We start from the raw sequence: 17491 nt of genomic DNA, 5'->3' as shown, positions 1-17491 counted from the left end.
CCAGATAAAATGAGCCATAAGAGCGCAATAACAAAATTTGACAAAAAAAGACATACGTGCGACGTGAACAGCCAACAAGTGGGCAAAAAAAAGACAAGGCATCACGAGAATACATCGACGCGAAATTACGAGTTTATGCAAAAATTACAACAACAAGATCCAAAATGACAATGATTTAGAAAAAAAAACATTGCAATATCTCGCCTTAAACGTACAATGTGTCATTTTTGGTGTATTGAGAAACAAGTTTCAAAACCACATAGTGTATGTGGTAAACAACAAGGTTTGTCCGGCTCTGATAAGGGAGGAGCGATGACGACGGTGTGACTTCGGCTCGCTCCAGTGCTTATAGTCAGCGCTAGATGGTACATGAATCTGGTTGTAATTTTTATTATTTCTAGTGTTTTCTATATTGCCATGATTGACAAATAGATTAAAAATTTGTTTGAGAAAGAAACCCTAAAAAAACAAACAATGCTTCTTTTTGCACGTAAACAAACAAACAATGTCAAGAAACAAGCTTGAAAACGAAAATCCTATTCTGAGCCCGTTCTCAGTTGGTCTCGAAATCAGACGCATCCAGATGCATCTGGATCCAAGCCACGAGCTGTATTCTCTCCCGTATTTGCGTCGTGCCAAGGAAAAAAATAAAGTGGGCCAGCGCTTCATTAATGGCATGTACGCACAATGGACGTCGGCCGGATCAGGTTTGGTTACACGGCCCACTAATATTTATGAGCCGTGCTGAGGGCCCAACGACTTTTTTTTTAGCATCAGTACAGACACGCACACCCTACCTCTATGAGCACCTCCGAGAGACTGAGCCGGCATATTATCTTGATATTTACGAAGCAACCGTAGGCACCTCGTCATCGACGGGAACGTCTCCTCCCACTGAAAGCGCATCGCTGAAAATCCTGAATAAATCTAGGAATAATGCGAGCAACAGGATTTGAACCCTGGTGGGTTGAGAATACCACTGTCCACCTAACCATCTCAACCACAGGTTGATTCGCATCCAACGACCTTTCAACCACGTCTTGTCTGCTTAATCTCGATTACACGCGCAAGCAGACGATTCCGCTGCCTACTGCTCACAAACCATGCAGACACATCCGCTACACACATTTCGCTACCTTAATACAATCCGAATGATATTTAACCACATCCGCTAGACACATTTCGCTAATTAAAATCGCAAAGGCGTGTTACCCACATGCTGACCTATGTCATTATGTACTACTCCACAACACACTGGGTACGACAGAGTCATACAGACGCATATCGCAACTGCTGCTGCAGTGGTAACGGCATTGTTAACATCTGCAAGGCACAAACAAGCCTACTGAGCTAGAACGTACCCTTCTAGGTTTGACTACTTCGCTGCAAACCTCCTCCTCATCGATCCATCATTTGTGTCCTCGCCACCAGCTTTGTACACTGCGCTGGACTCGCCTCCATCCGCCGAAAACAGCAACCTCCGCGAACAAGGCAGTGGCATTTCCATCGTGCTCGCCGAACCCTGCTTCTGGGAGACCATGATCCAACTCCTCCAAGCAGGCATGCTTCCATGTTGTATTGTCCGCCCAGTTGCCTTCTAAAACCTCGCTCTACAAATGACTATCGTCAACAGCATCTAGGAAAAATGCAAAGTCAAGCTCGGTGCGGACGTCCATGGTGTTGAGTATATATTTGTGTTTCATGTATTTTATATATTGTGGCTCACCCTTTAGTTGTGCATAGTTGACGTTGAGGCCTACCTGTATTTATATATACGTGCATCGGCACCCCATCGATACAACGACTATTGTATTGTTAAAGTGTCCTTCTACATGGTATCATCTCTGAAGGTCCTGACCTAGGATGAAGCCGCCGCCGCCGCGCTCCTCCCGCGCACGCCGCCGCCGCTCCCCACCTCTGTCGAACCCCACCGCCGCCGCCGCGCCCTCACCTTCCCGCGCCGCTGCCGCCCCGCTTCCGCCACCTCTCCCCTGGCGCATGCCGCTGCCCTCTCGTCGCGCCGTGCCTCCTCCCTGCCCTCCCGCCGCGCCGCCTCCTCCCTACCACCGCAGTCGCGCCCTCGCAGCCGCCACTCCTCCCGCTGCTGCCGCCCCCTTTCCTCTATCTCCCAACAAAAAAAACCTAACCCTAGTCGCGCCGCGCCATGGACTCCCCGGGTTCCTCCGCCACCATCCACTCGTCGAACCCCTTCGCCGGCCCCGAGCCCTCCGCCGCCGCCCTCCGTGACCTCAAGATCGAGGCCCGAGTCTCCATCCGCCTCGACAGCTCCAGGCTCCAGCACGTCATACTACGCGTGGAAGACCTACTTCAACCTCGTCTTTCGCGAGTACTATCTCACCGAGCACATCAACGGCTCCATGAACGGTGACTACATGAAGGGCGATCCAGAGTGGTCCGCCATTGAGGCCACGCTCATTCGATGGTTCTATCAAACCATCTCGAAGGACATCTTCCACACGGCTGTCGCCAAGGACAATGACGCCCACGCCGTGTGGACCAAGATCAACGCGCTCTTCACCGACAACAAACTTCATCAACTTGTTTTCTTGCAACAGGAGTTCTTCGGCTGTCACCGGGACAACTCCACCATCGATGAGTACTGCATGAGGCACAATATGCTCACCGATGAGCTTCGCGACATTGGCGCCAAGGTCTCCGACGACCTCATGCTGAGCACCCTCACCGCTGGCCTCAACGAGGACTTCGGCAACGCGGCGTCCAACCTCACCATGCTGCCGCAGCCCACCTTCCAGCGTGTCGTTGCATACCTCAAGCTTGAGGTGCGCCGGATGACGAAGGTGAAGCAGCGGGTCGAGCACACTGCCCTCGCCACCGGCACCACCCGCTGCGGCCCAGCTCCACCGGCCGCGCCACATCCTCCCGCGCCACCCGCGCCCGCCGGGTACTTCCCGCTGCCGCCCACGCCCCCCGCGCCTCCCCAGCAGCCGCAAGGTGGCGGGGGCGCTCTGGCAAGCCGTTTGTGCTGCCGGTTCATCTGAACTGAAGTCTCTCTTACCCTTCCTGAGCTAAACATCAAGAATGACGTTCAGCGAGCGGCTCGTTCTCAAGAAAATGCAATGAATCTTTCGCAACCCACATCCTACGCACAGCCTGAGCTGCAGTTCGATTCATCCGGCGCTTCCGGACCAACATCACTAACAGCTAGCAGAGCCAAAGGTACCTGATCGGGATGCCCGAGGTTGTCGACAAACAGCTCATCGGTCAACCAGATCCAGCAAGAACTCCAGCGCATTCGCCTCCATCCATGACATCCTCGAGTCGCCGGTACCAGCCGCCGCGCACTACACACCTGCCCCGAGATCACCTCTTTGACTTCAACACGTTCCTCCTACAAGTCCCGAGATCACGTTTACCCAAGCGTCCTGGGCCCGCATACCTGTTCCTTGGCCCACAACATCCTTCGCACCCCGAGTCGTGGCTCCGAGCCTTGTCGTAACGGAAACACCCCCATGTCCTATGAAACTGGCCCACGTGCACGCTCGTATCGCGGTTGTATAAAGCTTTTACACATGTCACGTTCAGACGCAACAGGGCGATTTTTTGACATCCCGAGACACACAGCAGCGGCGCAGATACGGGGCTTATCTGAGCCCGAGCACCGAAATGCTGCTTCCCAAAGAAAAAACAAATTTGACAGCGTACACTTGAAAAGAGATCTAAACACAGTGTGCAGATGATAAAAAAGCAAAAACGCACTAGGCAGCCCTCAGACTAAGGAACAGTGGCCCACAAATGGACAAGCACCAGGAGGCCTTGACACGAACGTGGAAAAGCACTCGCGTACACCCGCAGAAAAACAGGCCGGCACGTTCCACTCAGAGAAAAAAAACAAGCCGGTACGAACGGGCAGCACATTGACGCGCGCAGGATGGACAACGATTACGTTAGTTGCACAAATCTCAGCAAATTGATCTAATGGCCGTGGACTTAGATGTGACACAGCTAAATTTCATTCAGATTCTAATTTAGCCGATCCGTTTGTAGCTCGCCCAGTGCTCTTTGAGCAAGTATAATAAGGCTGACTGGCTATAAGTCCATTCACATAAGCCAAATCACATCTGGAGGGGAGAGAAAGAGGGAGAGAGAAGCGAACGGGCGCTTTGTCAAGCTCAGCTGCAGCACAAGATACGAGAGCTATGCGCCCGCTTCCAGCCCGCGGCGAGCGCTAGAGCCGGCGCTCTCCATCCCAGCAGATCATATGCACTTGCAAGCAATATTAAATGGAGCCAAGCTAATAGCCAGCCAAAACGCGAGACTACTATTTCCTTCGTTCAAAAATAAGTATCTTGATCTTAGTACAACTTTGTATTAGAGTTAGTATAAAGTTGAGACATTTATTTTAAGACAAAGGAAGTACTCCCTCCGTTCCAAAATAGATGACTCAACTTTATACTAAAGTTAGTACAAAGTTGGGTCATCTATTTTGGAACGGAGGGAGTATATAAGAAGGCTTTGTGATGATGTGGCATTGCTGTTGCTCAAAGAAAAGTTCGCGCAGTCCCTTCCGCGTGGGCGTGGCGCCTGCGTTGCACGAGAGCCTCTCATCCTCTCGCCTTCAAAAACCCCATCCATCTCCTCGATCTTACCCCCCGCGGCCCCGCGCCCACGGCCATGGCGTCTCTCTACCACTCCTCCCTCCCGCTCTCCCCGCCGTCCTCCAGCTGCCATGGTGTTCTCTCCTTGGCCCCTCGAACCGCGGCGCCCTTCGTCTGCCTCTGCAGAGCGCCACCGCAAGACGACCACGACGCGGAGCTCCTCGGCGCGCTCCAGTCCAACGGCAACGGCAGCCTCCTCAGAGAACAACATCCCGCGTCAGCCAAAGTTCTTGAGTCGGCCTCTGCGGAATTGGGTGACGGCGGCGGCGGGAGGAGGAGCTCTCAGGCTCAGCTCCGGGCGCGTGACTGCGCGAGGCGGATCATGAGCCTCCCCATGGAGGAGCGGGTGAAGGTGCTCGACCTCCTGCAGCGCGACGAAGCGGCGCTCACCATCTCTGACTACAACGACATTATCTCCGCGCTGGCGAGGGGCGGGGATTACGACTCCGCGGTCGCGCTCTTCAGGGCGCTCGAGCCCAACGGCGTCGTTGCGCCGGACGCCCACTCTTTCGCCATCGCCGTGCAGTGCTTCTGCAGGAAGGGCGCGCCCGACGAGGCAAAGGAGACGCTTGACGAGATGGTGGCTCGCGGCTACCTCCCCAGCGTTGCCGCCTTCTCCGCCGTCGTGGGCTGCCTCTGCAAACGTGGACGCGTCACCAGGGCCATGGAGGTGTTCGACACCATGCGTACCGTCGGGAGCGAGCCCACCATCCGCACGTACAACAGCCTCATCGGCGGGCTCTGCTACGTCGGCCGCCTCGAGGAGGCGCGGGACCTCCTCAACAAGCTCAAGGACTCGCCCAAGCAGACGGCGGACATCTACACCTTCACCATTGTGCTGGACGGGTTCTGCAAGGTAGGCCGGACGGAGGACGCCCTGGCCATCTTCGAAGATGCCATCCGGATGGGCCTCTCCCCCACGATTTTCACCTACAACGCGCTGCTCAACGGCCACTGCAAGGAGGGGAACCTGCTGAAAGCGTATGACCTGCTCATGGAGATGTGCGACAACGACGACTGCCCGCCGGACAAGATCAGCTTCAGCATTGTGCTGCCGGCGCTGCTGCGGGCAGGCGAGATCTCCGCCGCGTGGAAGACGTTCAAACGCATGGAGCACGCCGGGTTCGAGGCGGACAGCCGCGCGCTCGACACGCTGGCCCGGGGCCTATGCCGGCAGTGTGCGGCGGACATATCCGTCCTGAGGGACGCCAAGGAGGTGTTCGGCAAGGTGGTGGCGGCCGGGCACGAGCCGGTGTCGTACACGTACTGCCTGATGGCGCAGGCACTGGCGCGCGGCGGCGAGGTGGACGCGGCCGTGGCCATACTGGACGACATGGTGCGCAAGGGGTACGCGCTGCGGAAGCGCGCGTACACGGACGTGGTGCGCGCGCTGTGCGACCGGAGCAGGACGCACGACGCTCTCCGGGTGCTGGCCGCGGTGATCACCAAGGACTTCGTGCCCGGCCGGAACGCGTTCGACGCGCTGCTCGGAGAGCTCAGCCGGCAGGGAAGGTGGCCTGACGCCATGGCCGTGTACGCCGCTGCGGTGAAGCGGGGCGTGGTGGTGTCGCTGAAGCGTCACGTCAAGGAGGCGCTGGCGCGGGGTCAGGAGAAGGAAGAGGCGTGGGAATCGCCCGCGTAGTTGGGTGTCCCATAGTGAGCGATTGTACACCGCAAATCGAACCTTCTTCTTGGAGGCTTTCCATTCGATGCCGAAGACAGTGATTTAACTCTCATGTGCAAATGCCTCATGGGTTCTAGTGAAAAGAGATTGTGGCATCACCACCGGCAATTTCAGTGTTGTTTCACAGAAAGGCGGCAGAACAGAGATCAGGGCATCTCCAACGCCAATCCGCAAAAATCGAGATAATATCAGCGGTAGCCATAAAACTTGCGCTTGATGTTCAGTTTCATAATAGATTTTAAAAATACGGATTTGAGGTCACCTAACTTGACATCCCCTGCGCCCTGCGCCCCTCCCCTCCCCTGCGCCGGCGGCTACTCCAGCCCCGGCGCCCACCAAACCCCGCCGGTGCTCCCCTCCGGACCCGACGTCCACCATGGCCTCCAGGGTGTCCCTGTCCGCGGCCTCGTCTGGCTCTCCGTCCCTTTCCCCTCCCCCGCCGACGTCGCCGGCAGGACCGGCGCTCCGCTCCCTTCTCCTCGTGCCTGATTTGGTCGGCACGGCGCGGGGGCCCATCGTCCATGGTGGCAGCTCCGGTCCCCAGAGGCCGACGGCTGAGGCCTAGCGGACCCAGGGCGGGCGGCGCGACCCGGCCCCTCGGGCGCTTGGCCAGGAGCGCTCGACGCGGCGCTCCCCTCCTAGCTGGGGCGCCCACGTCCTCCCCACCTCCAGGCCGCCGCATCCCGATGGAGCTGGTGGGTTGCTGCTACAACTGCGGCAGCGACAAGCACATCTCGGCTATGTGCACGAACCCCACGTTCTGCATGCGCTGTCGAGGCCAGGGCCATATCGCGCGTGGTTGCACGCGCCCATGACCTCGCAGCACGTCGCCGGTGGACCGTCCTCGTCCCCCTCCCGCTGCTCGCCCCCGCCCGGCCCCTGAGGCGCAGTCTCCCCCGTCCCCCATGGTGCCGCCCCCACCCCCGCCCAGGACCATTCTGCCCCCGCCCCCGCCGGGTCCGTCGTCGGTGGGCGCGGTGCGCATCGACTTGCCATGGAGTCAGGTGGTCCGCGCTGGGTCGGCGGCGAGCGTGGTCGGGCTGAGCTTTGCGGGGTCGTTCGCATCGATGGCCGTCTCTGTGCCGGTGGAGGACATTGTGGACTGTTGTTTCATGGAGGCGGGCCCGGACCTGCGTGAACTGGAAGCGGAACTTGCCCGCCGTGGTGGTCACGGTGGTGGGCTCTCGTTAGGCGGCGCACATGGCTGCGGCGGCAGATGCCATCCGCGTGGAGTTTGATCTCGGTCCCATGGACATGTTAATCAGGCCGTACTTCCCGAAGGATTTCCTGATCCTCTACCGTTCGAAAGAGATCCGTGACATGATGGTTAGGCGGGTGCGGGCCGGCATGCCGCAATTCGACTTGCTGCTTCGGCCATGGCTTCAGCAGGCTGGGGCCACGGGCATACGGATGCCGTTCATGGTGCCCCTGGTGCTCCGGGGGGTGCCAGCGAATGCCTGGACTCGGCGCTCGGCGAAGGTGCTACTGCATGGCTTGGGAGTGGTCGTCAAGGTGGTGGCGTCCACGGAATCTAGGAGCGACATGGCTGGTTTCAAGGTATGGCTGCGCACGAACGACCCTGCGCGCATTCCGCCCCGGCGCATCCTCGTTGTTGAGGAGCCAAACAGGAGGAGTGCGCGGGCGCTGTCTGAGGTTGGTCTCGATGATGCACTGTGGTACACTGTTGACATCACCCAAGATGGACTGGTGATACTCATTGGGCAGCCCAGTGAGGGGCAGTCGCCGCCGCCTGATCCTCCTTCCCCGGGCGGTGATGGACATGGTCAGGACGCAGCGGGAGGCGAGGATGGCACGGGCGTCCCGCCGCTCTCGGAGGGCGGCCAACAGGAGCAAGGTGGTGGTCGGATGAGCTCCTCATTTGGCATGTCGGGGGGCTCGTCTTCGGCGTCGGCGCCAACACCAGCGAGATGCAACAGGTCTGGTGTGCCGGAGATGGCCGGCCAGGTTGGGCGGCCAGCCGTGGACAACTGTGTGGCCACTGAGTTCACTCGCGTGGGGGCGGTTGTGGACTGTCAGGATGGACTGCTGGAAAGCGTGGCCAGGCCAGTGCGGGCAAGATGCGTGGCGACTGCCGCAGGGAGTTCCCAGATGCTTTCGGTGTAAAAGCAGGGTTGGGCACAGGGCGGATCAAACCGAATCTCGGTCGGTTTGTGCGACCGGCCAATGGGAGTTGGGCATGGTGGCTCTAGAAGACTCCCCACGTTTAGTCAATCAGGTTGGCGCTAGGGCCGAGGGTTGGTGGGACCCCGACCACTCCCTCTCTCTCCCCAGGCCTGCTCCCGCTGTCTGTGGGACAGGATGTGATGGCACGGGTGTTGATTGGTGCATGGGACGTCGCCCTCCCTATTGTGGTCCCGGCTGAGGATCAGACATGGCTCCGCTCGGAAGACATCACGCTACATGACGAGGGGGTGGATCTCTCGGGATGCACATCGGTGACCGAACAAAGCGGAGAGGCTGGGGAACGGACAACTGCTGGTGGACCCCTCTTGCATGGGGATGGGACGCCCCCATGCATGATATGTACGGACTGGGTGCAGATCAGCTTATCCGCTAATTCGGGTCATGCTGTGCGGCGCCGGGCGGATTCGGGGAGCGCTCGATCTGCGCGAACCAGGGTATTGCAGCTGTGCGCTGAGCTTGCCCAAAACCTGGTTCCACTGCTCGCTCACCCTGGCTCGAGAGTACTGCCAAAGCAAAGGCGGCCAAGGCAAAGGAGGCTAGCAGCCTCCTCCATTAGGCGAAGCGTGAGGCTGGCACGTGGTGGTCTGGGGTCTAAGGTGTCTAAGCAGCAGGTAGCAATCATTTGTAAGCTTTGCCTGACAAACGAAGGGGAAACGGTCGGCGACGAAGCACTGCAGGCGTATGTGCATTTGTTCGACAAGCCACTGACGGACAGCCACGTCCGCGCCATCCTGGCACTCTTCGGATGGGATGCGACGGTGCTGCCATTGCAGGCAGATTCTAGGGAGGTCTCGGTGGGGGTCTAGGGCCCGTGATAGGTGGACTTGTGGACGGTGGGCCTTATTCATGGCGACACAACCACCCAAGATGCTCGTGTGGAATGTTCGTGGCCTAAACTCGCCTACAAGGAGGAATGCCATTTACGAAGCGGTGAATGCAGCAAATGTTAGCATTGTATGTCTCCTGGAGACTAAGATGGAGGTGATCTCAAACGACATTGTGAGGCATTGCCTAGGAAATAAATTCGAGGGTTTTTTCTATGTCCCGACGAGTGGTACTAGAGGTGGAATCCTCCTTGCATGGGATCCTTTGGTGGTGTCACTTTCAAACCCCCACACGACGGGCAACACGGTTACAGCGCTGGTTAGCAGAGATGGAACCCAAACTTGGTGGCTCACAGGAATCTATGATCCTCAAGGGGACACGGAGAAAGTAAACTTCATGCAGGAACTCCGAGACATTCGTGACTTCATGCTGGCCCATGGGCAGTGGTAGGTGATTTCAACCTCCTGGTAAATCCGGAGGATAAAAGCAAGGCCAACCTCAACACGCGAATGATGGGCCGTTTTCATGCTCTGCTCAATAGGATGGAGCTGAAAGAACTCTACCTCAACGGCAGAAGGTACACGTGGTCAAATGAACGGCGCGATCCAACTATGGAAAAAATCGATCACATCTTCGTGACCAACTCATGGGAAGACATGTTTCCAGCTAGCATGCTTACTGCACTAGGGACTGTAGTGCCCGATCACTGCCCCCTTCTGGTGGATCTGGACGCAGACTTTGCCCTAGGAAAAAGATTCAAATTCGAATTCTTTTGGCCGAAAGTGGACGGGTTTCAGCAAGTGGTGCAGGATGCGTGGGACTCCCTGTCGTCGGAAGGAAATCCCTTCCTTGTATTGGATAGCAAACTAAGGGCAACTGCTAAGGCACTTCAAAGCCGGAGTGATCGCTGGATTGGAAACGTTCGGCTTCAGATTGCGATCGCAATGGAGATTATTGGGAGGCTAGAGGTGGCTGCGGAGAGCAGAGTGCTCACGACACAGGAATATGACTTGCGGCGAGTGCTCAAGAGGAATCTGCTTGGGCTCAGCTCACTGGACAGGACTATAGCGAGGCAGCGTTCGAGATTACTTCAGCTAAGTGAGGGCGACGCCAACAAAAAATTCTTCCACAGGCAGGCAAGGCACAGGCAGATAAAAAACATCATCACCACCATGCAACACAATGGGCAGATCTTAACGGAACAGGACAACATTGCGAGCGCTGTGGATGATTACTACGAGGAGCTACTTGGCTCCACATCTAGGAGAGCATCGGCTATCAACTTAGACTTCCTCGACCTCCCATCCCGTGACCTCGCTCACCTTGAATCACCTTTTATGGCGGAGGAGGTGGAGCGGACGATCAAGAACCTGCCTCTTGACAACGCGCCGGGACCCGACGGGTTCACCAGCAGGTTCTATGTGGTGTGTTGGCAAATCATCAAGGTGGACTTCATGAGGGCACTAGAGCATTTTCATTGTGGTGATATAAGGGGTCTTGCGGCAATAAACAAATTGATGGTCTCTCTCCTGCCAAAGAAGAAGGGCGCGGTGGATATCAAGGACTATCGTCCCGTCAGCCTTGTCCATGGCGCCATCAAGATATATGACAAGGTGCTGGCGGTCCGACTGGCTGAGGAGCTGCCACACTTAGTGGGGAATCACCAAAGCGCCTTCATACGCGGCAGATCGCTACACGATAAATTTATGATGGTTTAGTGCATGGCGCGGCGTCTGCATGCCCTCAAGCGGCCCACAATCATGCTTAAACTTGATATCAGCAAAGCTTTCGATTCGATCAAGTGGCAATTTGTGCTGGAGGTGCTCCGGAGATTGGGTTTTGGAGATCGATGGATGGCGTGGATTTGCGGCATGCTATCAACCTCGTCCACAAGAATAATGGTCAACGGACTACCAGGAAGACCAATCCTAAATTGTCAAGGATTGAGGCAAGGGGCTCCACTATCCCCCATGCTTTTCATCTTGTGCATGGAACCTCTCCATAGACTGTTCGAGTTCGCTGCTGCTAGGGGGTTGCTTCAACCCCTGGCTGGTTCTGGTGTGAAGCAACGGGTGTCGATGTTTGCGGATGATGTGATGCTCTTCTTCAAGCCAAATGAGCCGGAGATCCGCACATGTGGAGCCATACTTGACATCTTTGGCAAGGCGGCCGGGCTAGTAGTAAATATGCTCAAAAGCGCAGCTCTTCCTATCAGGTGCTCTCAGCAAGAAGTGGATCAGGTGTGCACTTTGCTTGGATGTGAGGCAGCAACATTTCCTTGCACATACCTGGGGTTGCCCATGATGATCCGGAAGCAAACGACATCTCAATTTCAGAGGCTTGTGGATCGTGTTAGAAGCTGCCTACCGCACTGGAAAGCGGCGATGATGCCCAAGAGTGGGCGCGCCCTTCTCATCTCATTTGTGCTATGCGCCATACCCGTGTACTCCATGCTAGCACTTGATGTCCCGCCGAAGATTGTGGCTACGTTGGCAAAGATCTGCCGAGGGCTTTTATGGTGTGGAAAAAATGAGGCACCAGGAGGCAAATGTGCGGTGGCCTGGGAGGCCGTGTGTACACCGCGGTGGGCTGGCGGCTTGGGAATCCCAAATCTGAGGTGGATGAACAAGACGCTACAGGCGAGATGGCCATGGCTGCAACGGACCGATCGCAATAGACCATGGAGCGAGTTTTCCATATCAGTTCCGGCAGAATCCATGGAGTTGTACCAGGCGGCTACTAAAGCCACGGTGGGGAACGACAAATCCATACTCTTGTGGGAGGATAAATAGATAGATGGATACCGGATATGTGATCTTGCGCCGAAGATCTACCGGCGCATACCGTGTCGGATCAGGAAGAGGAGGACTGTGGAGGAGGCGCTGCCCACCGCAACTTGGGCAGGAGACATTGGGCCGGACCTATCAGTGGAGGCCATTGGGCAGTTTCTTTCACTATGGCAGAGGGTGTTGGACACGCGGCTGGAGGAAAACACAGAAGACACCTTTACTTGGTCCTGGTCAGTAGACGGCAAGTTCTCAGCCAAGTCGGCGTATGAGGCGAGATTCATGGGCAGAGAAGTCTCTCCCACGGCTGCATTCACGTGGAAGTCGGGAGCCCCGCTCAAATGCCGTTTCTTCACATGGCTTGCCCTAAGGGGACGGGTGTGGACCTCGGACAGACTGGCGCGACGTGGCCTACCGCACCAGGATACATGCCCGTTCTGTGACCAAAATGATGAAACAATCCAGCACCTACTGGTAGGTTGCATTTTCGCAAGGCAGGTATGGAGATGGCTGAGTGTCAGAACAGGTAGAGATGCCTTCGAACCAAGGCATGAAGAGAGCCTACAGGCTTGGTGCACCAGGCAGGATCGAAGCAGGCAGGGCACGAGGAACATTCGAGCATTGAGCCTCCTTGGCATGTGGCTCATCTGGAAACATCGGAACGACATCGTCTTCAACGGCGTGACACCATCGCTGGCAATTCTCACGCAGCACATTACAGAAGAAGGGACCTTGTGGACAAAGGTAGGGCTGCTCAAGGGCACAATTCGAGGTTTCGAGGTGGGGAACGTGGAGTGGACAGCGAGGGAGTAGTTAGCCTACGAATGTGAGGTGGATGCGGCTTGACTGCTTGTACATATGATGTAAAATTGTGACTTTGGGGAGCTTTCCCCCTCCTTTAATGCATGATACGCACACTCGTGCGTATTCGAGAAAAAAAACTTGACATCGCATGCAAATACAGTCACAAAATACTTATGCAGGAGTATGACCTCACATGTAGTGAGTGATGCTGCCGGATCTTGAATATGCTGCCACCGTTTATGACACAAGCCACTCTAACCAAAACATCCTTCATGTGCGCATGTCACTGTCAGGCTTGGATATAGCAAACCTATATGTATTCATGGTGAAGTTTATATACGAGAATCCAAAAAAGAGGCATAGATGTCTCGAACCCCAGACACACGTATATAAGGCGAGGCACTTGTTGGAAACATTATCACTTTTCCAATTAGACTAATCCATCATGGCAAATACGGTATACACCTCATACCGCTTCCTAAGCATACTAGCACGTACAGAACATAGAAGCAAACCATCTATGAGTAGCACATATACGACTAGCACAAACATGAGTAAATGAGGGATGAATAGATCATACCCTCCGGTTGGCCAGGCCAACGCGGCGGCAGCAGCAGCAGCCTCGGCTTCGTCCATGGCCTTCTTCTTGGCGGCGGCGGCGACGACCATGGTGTTGGTGCAGGGGAAGTAGTGGAAGCAGAGGCTGACGGAGCTGGGGACGGATCGGGAGCGGACGCGCCAAGACGCTCCCCAAAAACCTTATTGTTGTTCTCCTGGGTAGGATCTCGAACGGCAGGGTTGACTTCGTTCCTGAGCGGCAAAAATAAGCTTCGGCTCAGCTCATTCCCGCAACCCGCAACCTGCGGCGCGCGCGTCGGGACGAGGCATGGCGAGGCGGGCGACAGAGGAGGAGAAGCGTGTGTGTACCACTCCTCTTCCAAAGTTTCCAATGGCAAGTGGTAGAGCAGCCCTTATAAAGGGGTCTCAACTCTCCTCAACTAGCAAGATGGGACTAAACTTCCCATCACCTGCCATCTCATACATAGGCCTCAAGATTAACCAGGGATTAGTGTCTTATATGGGCCTAAGCCCATCCATAATCCATCAGCACTCTAGCCAATCCACATATCAACTTATCGGATGCTAAGAAAGGTACTGAACATGTACACATGTGGAGCTTAAATGGGCTGCCCATAGTGCAGCCCAAGGTGCAAGTGATTTTTTTCAAGATATTTGTTAAATATATTTAATAAAGTTGTGTTCTAAAAATATTATACCTAAAAACGATCATTAGTAAATAAAAATGTTTAATATAAACATGTGTATTATATATAAAAAAACACTTAGTTAATACCAACTTTGAAAATGTTTATTAAAAATATGTTTAATGAATCCAAAAGAATATTTGTCATGGATTGTATTTAAATTATGCGGAATGATGAATTCAAACATTTACTAAATATTTATGAATATTCACTTGTGTGTAATTTTTACTCATGACTTATATTCAAATAATTGTCTAATTTAAATATTAGACATGATTGAATATTCATATCAACACTTTACATTTTAAATTATGAATATTCTTATTTTTACAAATATTGAACTATACAAATGTGTGAACAGTTACTGAAATGTTTGTATTATTAAAATAATATTTTAACTGTAATTTTGGAAATAATTGTGTTATTTTAAATGACACAACATTTTTATATTTCATAAATATGAGAAATATATGAATAATTTTAAAGTAATACATGGACAAATTTAAAAGTAGTCTATTTCTTTTGTATGTACGATATTTATAACACGTGAATATTTGCATGTTATATTAATGACTGAAATTATAATTTACATACTATCTACAAATTTCTAGTACATTAAGACTAGTTATTCGTTTCCCGTAAAAAAAAGACTAGTTATTCGTTGTACTACCTCTGTACCGAAACACTCATAGCTGGGAGAAACTAGTACAAGTGCCCCCCCCCCCTCCCTCCAACTATAAATATTTCGGTACAGAAGGAGTACGTGTGTACACGTGCAGGTTGTAGAGGCTAGAACATCTTGTGTTCTACTCTTTGGTTGTTGGTTTGAAAGCTGGCGGCCACACTTTTTCCTGTTAATTTTCGCTGTGTAATGAAACGCGGGACTCACTGCTCATAGATGCGAAAAAATAAATGTCATTTAAGCTTCACGTTTAATACATGTAGTACTATGACTCCTTGTGAGGGTGTTTCGTGCAAAAATAAATGTCATTTAAGTATAGTGATCGGCTTTCTCCGCAATTAAAAAAATTATTTGAGGGTGTTTCGTGCAAAAACAAGTAAGCCGAGCGCCACCACTGACTGATGGGGCCATGCACCCTGATATGTTTGCATCCTTTTTTCTGACCGTATTTGCACAGGTGGTCAAGTTAGGTGATCATAAATCCGTATTTTTAAAGTTTTAGTATCAAACTGAACATCGAACGCAAGTTCTATGACTCCTGGTTATATTACCACGCAAAAATCCTCCTGCATCCGTCCCTGAAGAGGGGATCAGTTCACGGACGCGGATGCGAGAGGCAGCCATCCAATCGTACCCGCCTACATTTTAACAACAATTTTAACTAACTGGACAAAATTCGTTCAAATACGGCCGGATTTCATATAAACACAATGGATATCATCACAAATATAGCAAACCAGTGCTAGGCGGGCTCTTGAGTATAGTTAATACCTAATCTAAATTATCGCTGGGGTCCGGACCCCGTGTCCAACAATCAACCCCGGGAACTGAAACTTCACCCTCTCCAATTCCACCTCGGCACTCTCCAGCTCCGCCTCCGAAGCCCCGGGAACTGAAGCTATCCGCCTCCACGTCGCCGCCAAGCGACTAATCGGTCGAAGATGCTCATCCCACCAAGCTTGGCGTCGATGGGAGGGGAGGAGCGGTGGCCTTCCTGGGACATGAGCGATGACGACTTACCGTGCACTACTCTTCCTCGCTGCCGGCGGCGCCTGCAAACGTGACGTCTTTTTAGGGGTTGTGGCGTCGGGGCACGGTCTCGGCAATTTCCTCCCCGCTGGTCTTGCCGAACAACGCCTTGCCAGCCCGTCGTTACACTCCTTGCCGGCGGCTGCCACCTCCGCCACCCGCTGCCGGTACCGTCATCGGTTTTTTCATGGTTGTGGCGCTGAGGAGCGGACTCGAGCAGCACCTCCTACTTCGCCAAGTTCGCATCCGCCGTGACCGCCCTGCCGACGGCGACCTGCTCCTCCGTCTGCAGATGCTCCTGGAGAAGGTTATGTGTTGTAGTTGGCATCGACATGCGTCTGTCGGAACTGCTCCTCCCGCATCATGTCCATATAATGGGCACGGGCCTCGTCGATGGTCATGGTGCAATGCACCAGTTAGGGTGAAGTGGAGGAGGAGGGTGTCGTGGAGGTAGAGGAGGGTGGCGATGTCTCGTCGTCGGAGGCGTCATTCATTTGCTCGTCCTCCGTTTGCCTGCCGGCTTTCTAGTCCGCAGCAATGGCGCCCATGGCCTTGTTCTGCTCTGACTCAGCCCATCCTAGAGCTTTGGCGGCGGAGTGATCCATGGCAGTGAGTGGTGTGGATTGGGTTGATAGGCTATGACCGGGGCACCGGTTTATATATAGCACCGGTGGACGGACGGATGGCCTCCAAGGTGACGCCTCGGTAACCGCATGCCAACAATGCGGGCGGCAGACGAGCGGACGGGTTGCTGGCGTGTCATTTGAACGCGCGACAGTCGTCTGCACCGGAGAAATAGCACGGGCGACGCTCTCTCGCCCAATGCCGATGCGAGTGAGCGTTGGCCGAGCATGTATGCGGACCCTGGCCCTCTAAAGCGGCGCCGGTCGATAACGCGCGGAAGGGGAGAGTGGTTTTTGGTGGGCCAGGTCAGAGCGGACTTGGGATCAGTCCGAACTTCCACAAACCTCCCCACTTTTGTTTTCGGTTTGCGATAGAAGACGCGTCCAGACCGCCCCGCAAAGCGATACAGGACCGCGTTCGGTTTGCGATAGAAAACGTGTCCCAAACCGCGTTCGGTTTGCAATAGAAAACGCGTCCAAACCGCACCACGAAGCGATACAGGACCATGTCGGATGACTTCCGCCGCTCGAACTCGAACGGTTGCGGGAGGTTTGACTTACTTTCTGTTAGACTGTATTTACATGTGTATATTGTAACGTTGTATACCACCTCATTATATATATATGTGATACGCCACCCCTAGAGGGTTGTGTCGGTTCCCCCCAAAGCCTATTGTCTTACATGGTATCACGCTAGGTTACGTCCGCTTCCGCCTAAAAACCCTAAACCGCCGCCGCCGCCGCCGCCACCACCGCCGCCGCCGCGCCCGCCGTCGCCGTCGCCCGACTGCTATGACGTTCGCCGCTGCGTCCGGCTCCACCGCCACCGGTTTTCTGCCGGCCTCCCTCGCGGCACTTCTCTCGAGGCCGCTGGATGCCGCCTCCCTTCAGGCGCCGATCGGGACACGGAGCGTCGGCTCCCTCTTCGCGCTCCCGCCGGCTGCTACTTCG

The 17491-nt window shown here is 54.4% G+C and overlaps 1 protein-coding gene across 1 annotated transcript; it reads left to right on the top strand.

Moving 5' to 3' along the window:
* Positions 1-4571: 4571 nt before the first annotated feature.
* LOC123092208 (putative pentatricopeptide repeat-containing protein At3g16710, mitochondrial) lies at positions 4572-6568 on the top strand. The gene has a single exon (XM_044513909.1). It carries the CDS (start codon positions 4654-4656, stop codon positions 6277-6279), a length of 1626 nt encoding a protein of 541 aa, XP_044369844.1. The 5' UTR covers positions 4572-4653; the 3' UTR covers positions 6280-6568.
* The last annotated feature ends 10923 nt before the right edge of the window (positions 6569-17491 follow it).

Source organism: Triticum aestivum, chromosome 4B (assembly GCF_018294505.1).
Source record: "Triticum aestivum cultivar Chinese Spring chromosome 4B, IWGSC CS RefSeq v2.1, whole genome shotgun sequence".
Classification (NCBI taxonomy): domain Eukaryota; kingdom Viridiplantae; phylum Streptophyta; class Magnoliopsida; order Poales; family Poaceae; genus Triticum; species Triticum aestivum.
Note: the sequence above shows the minus strand (reverse complement) of the source record. Positions and strands in the feature narration are given on the sequence as shown.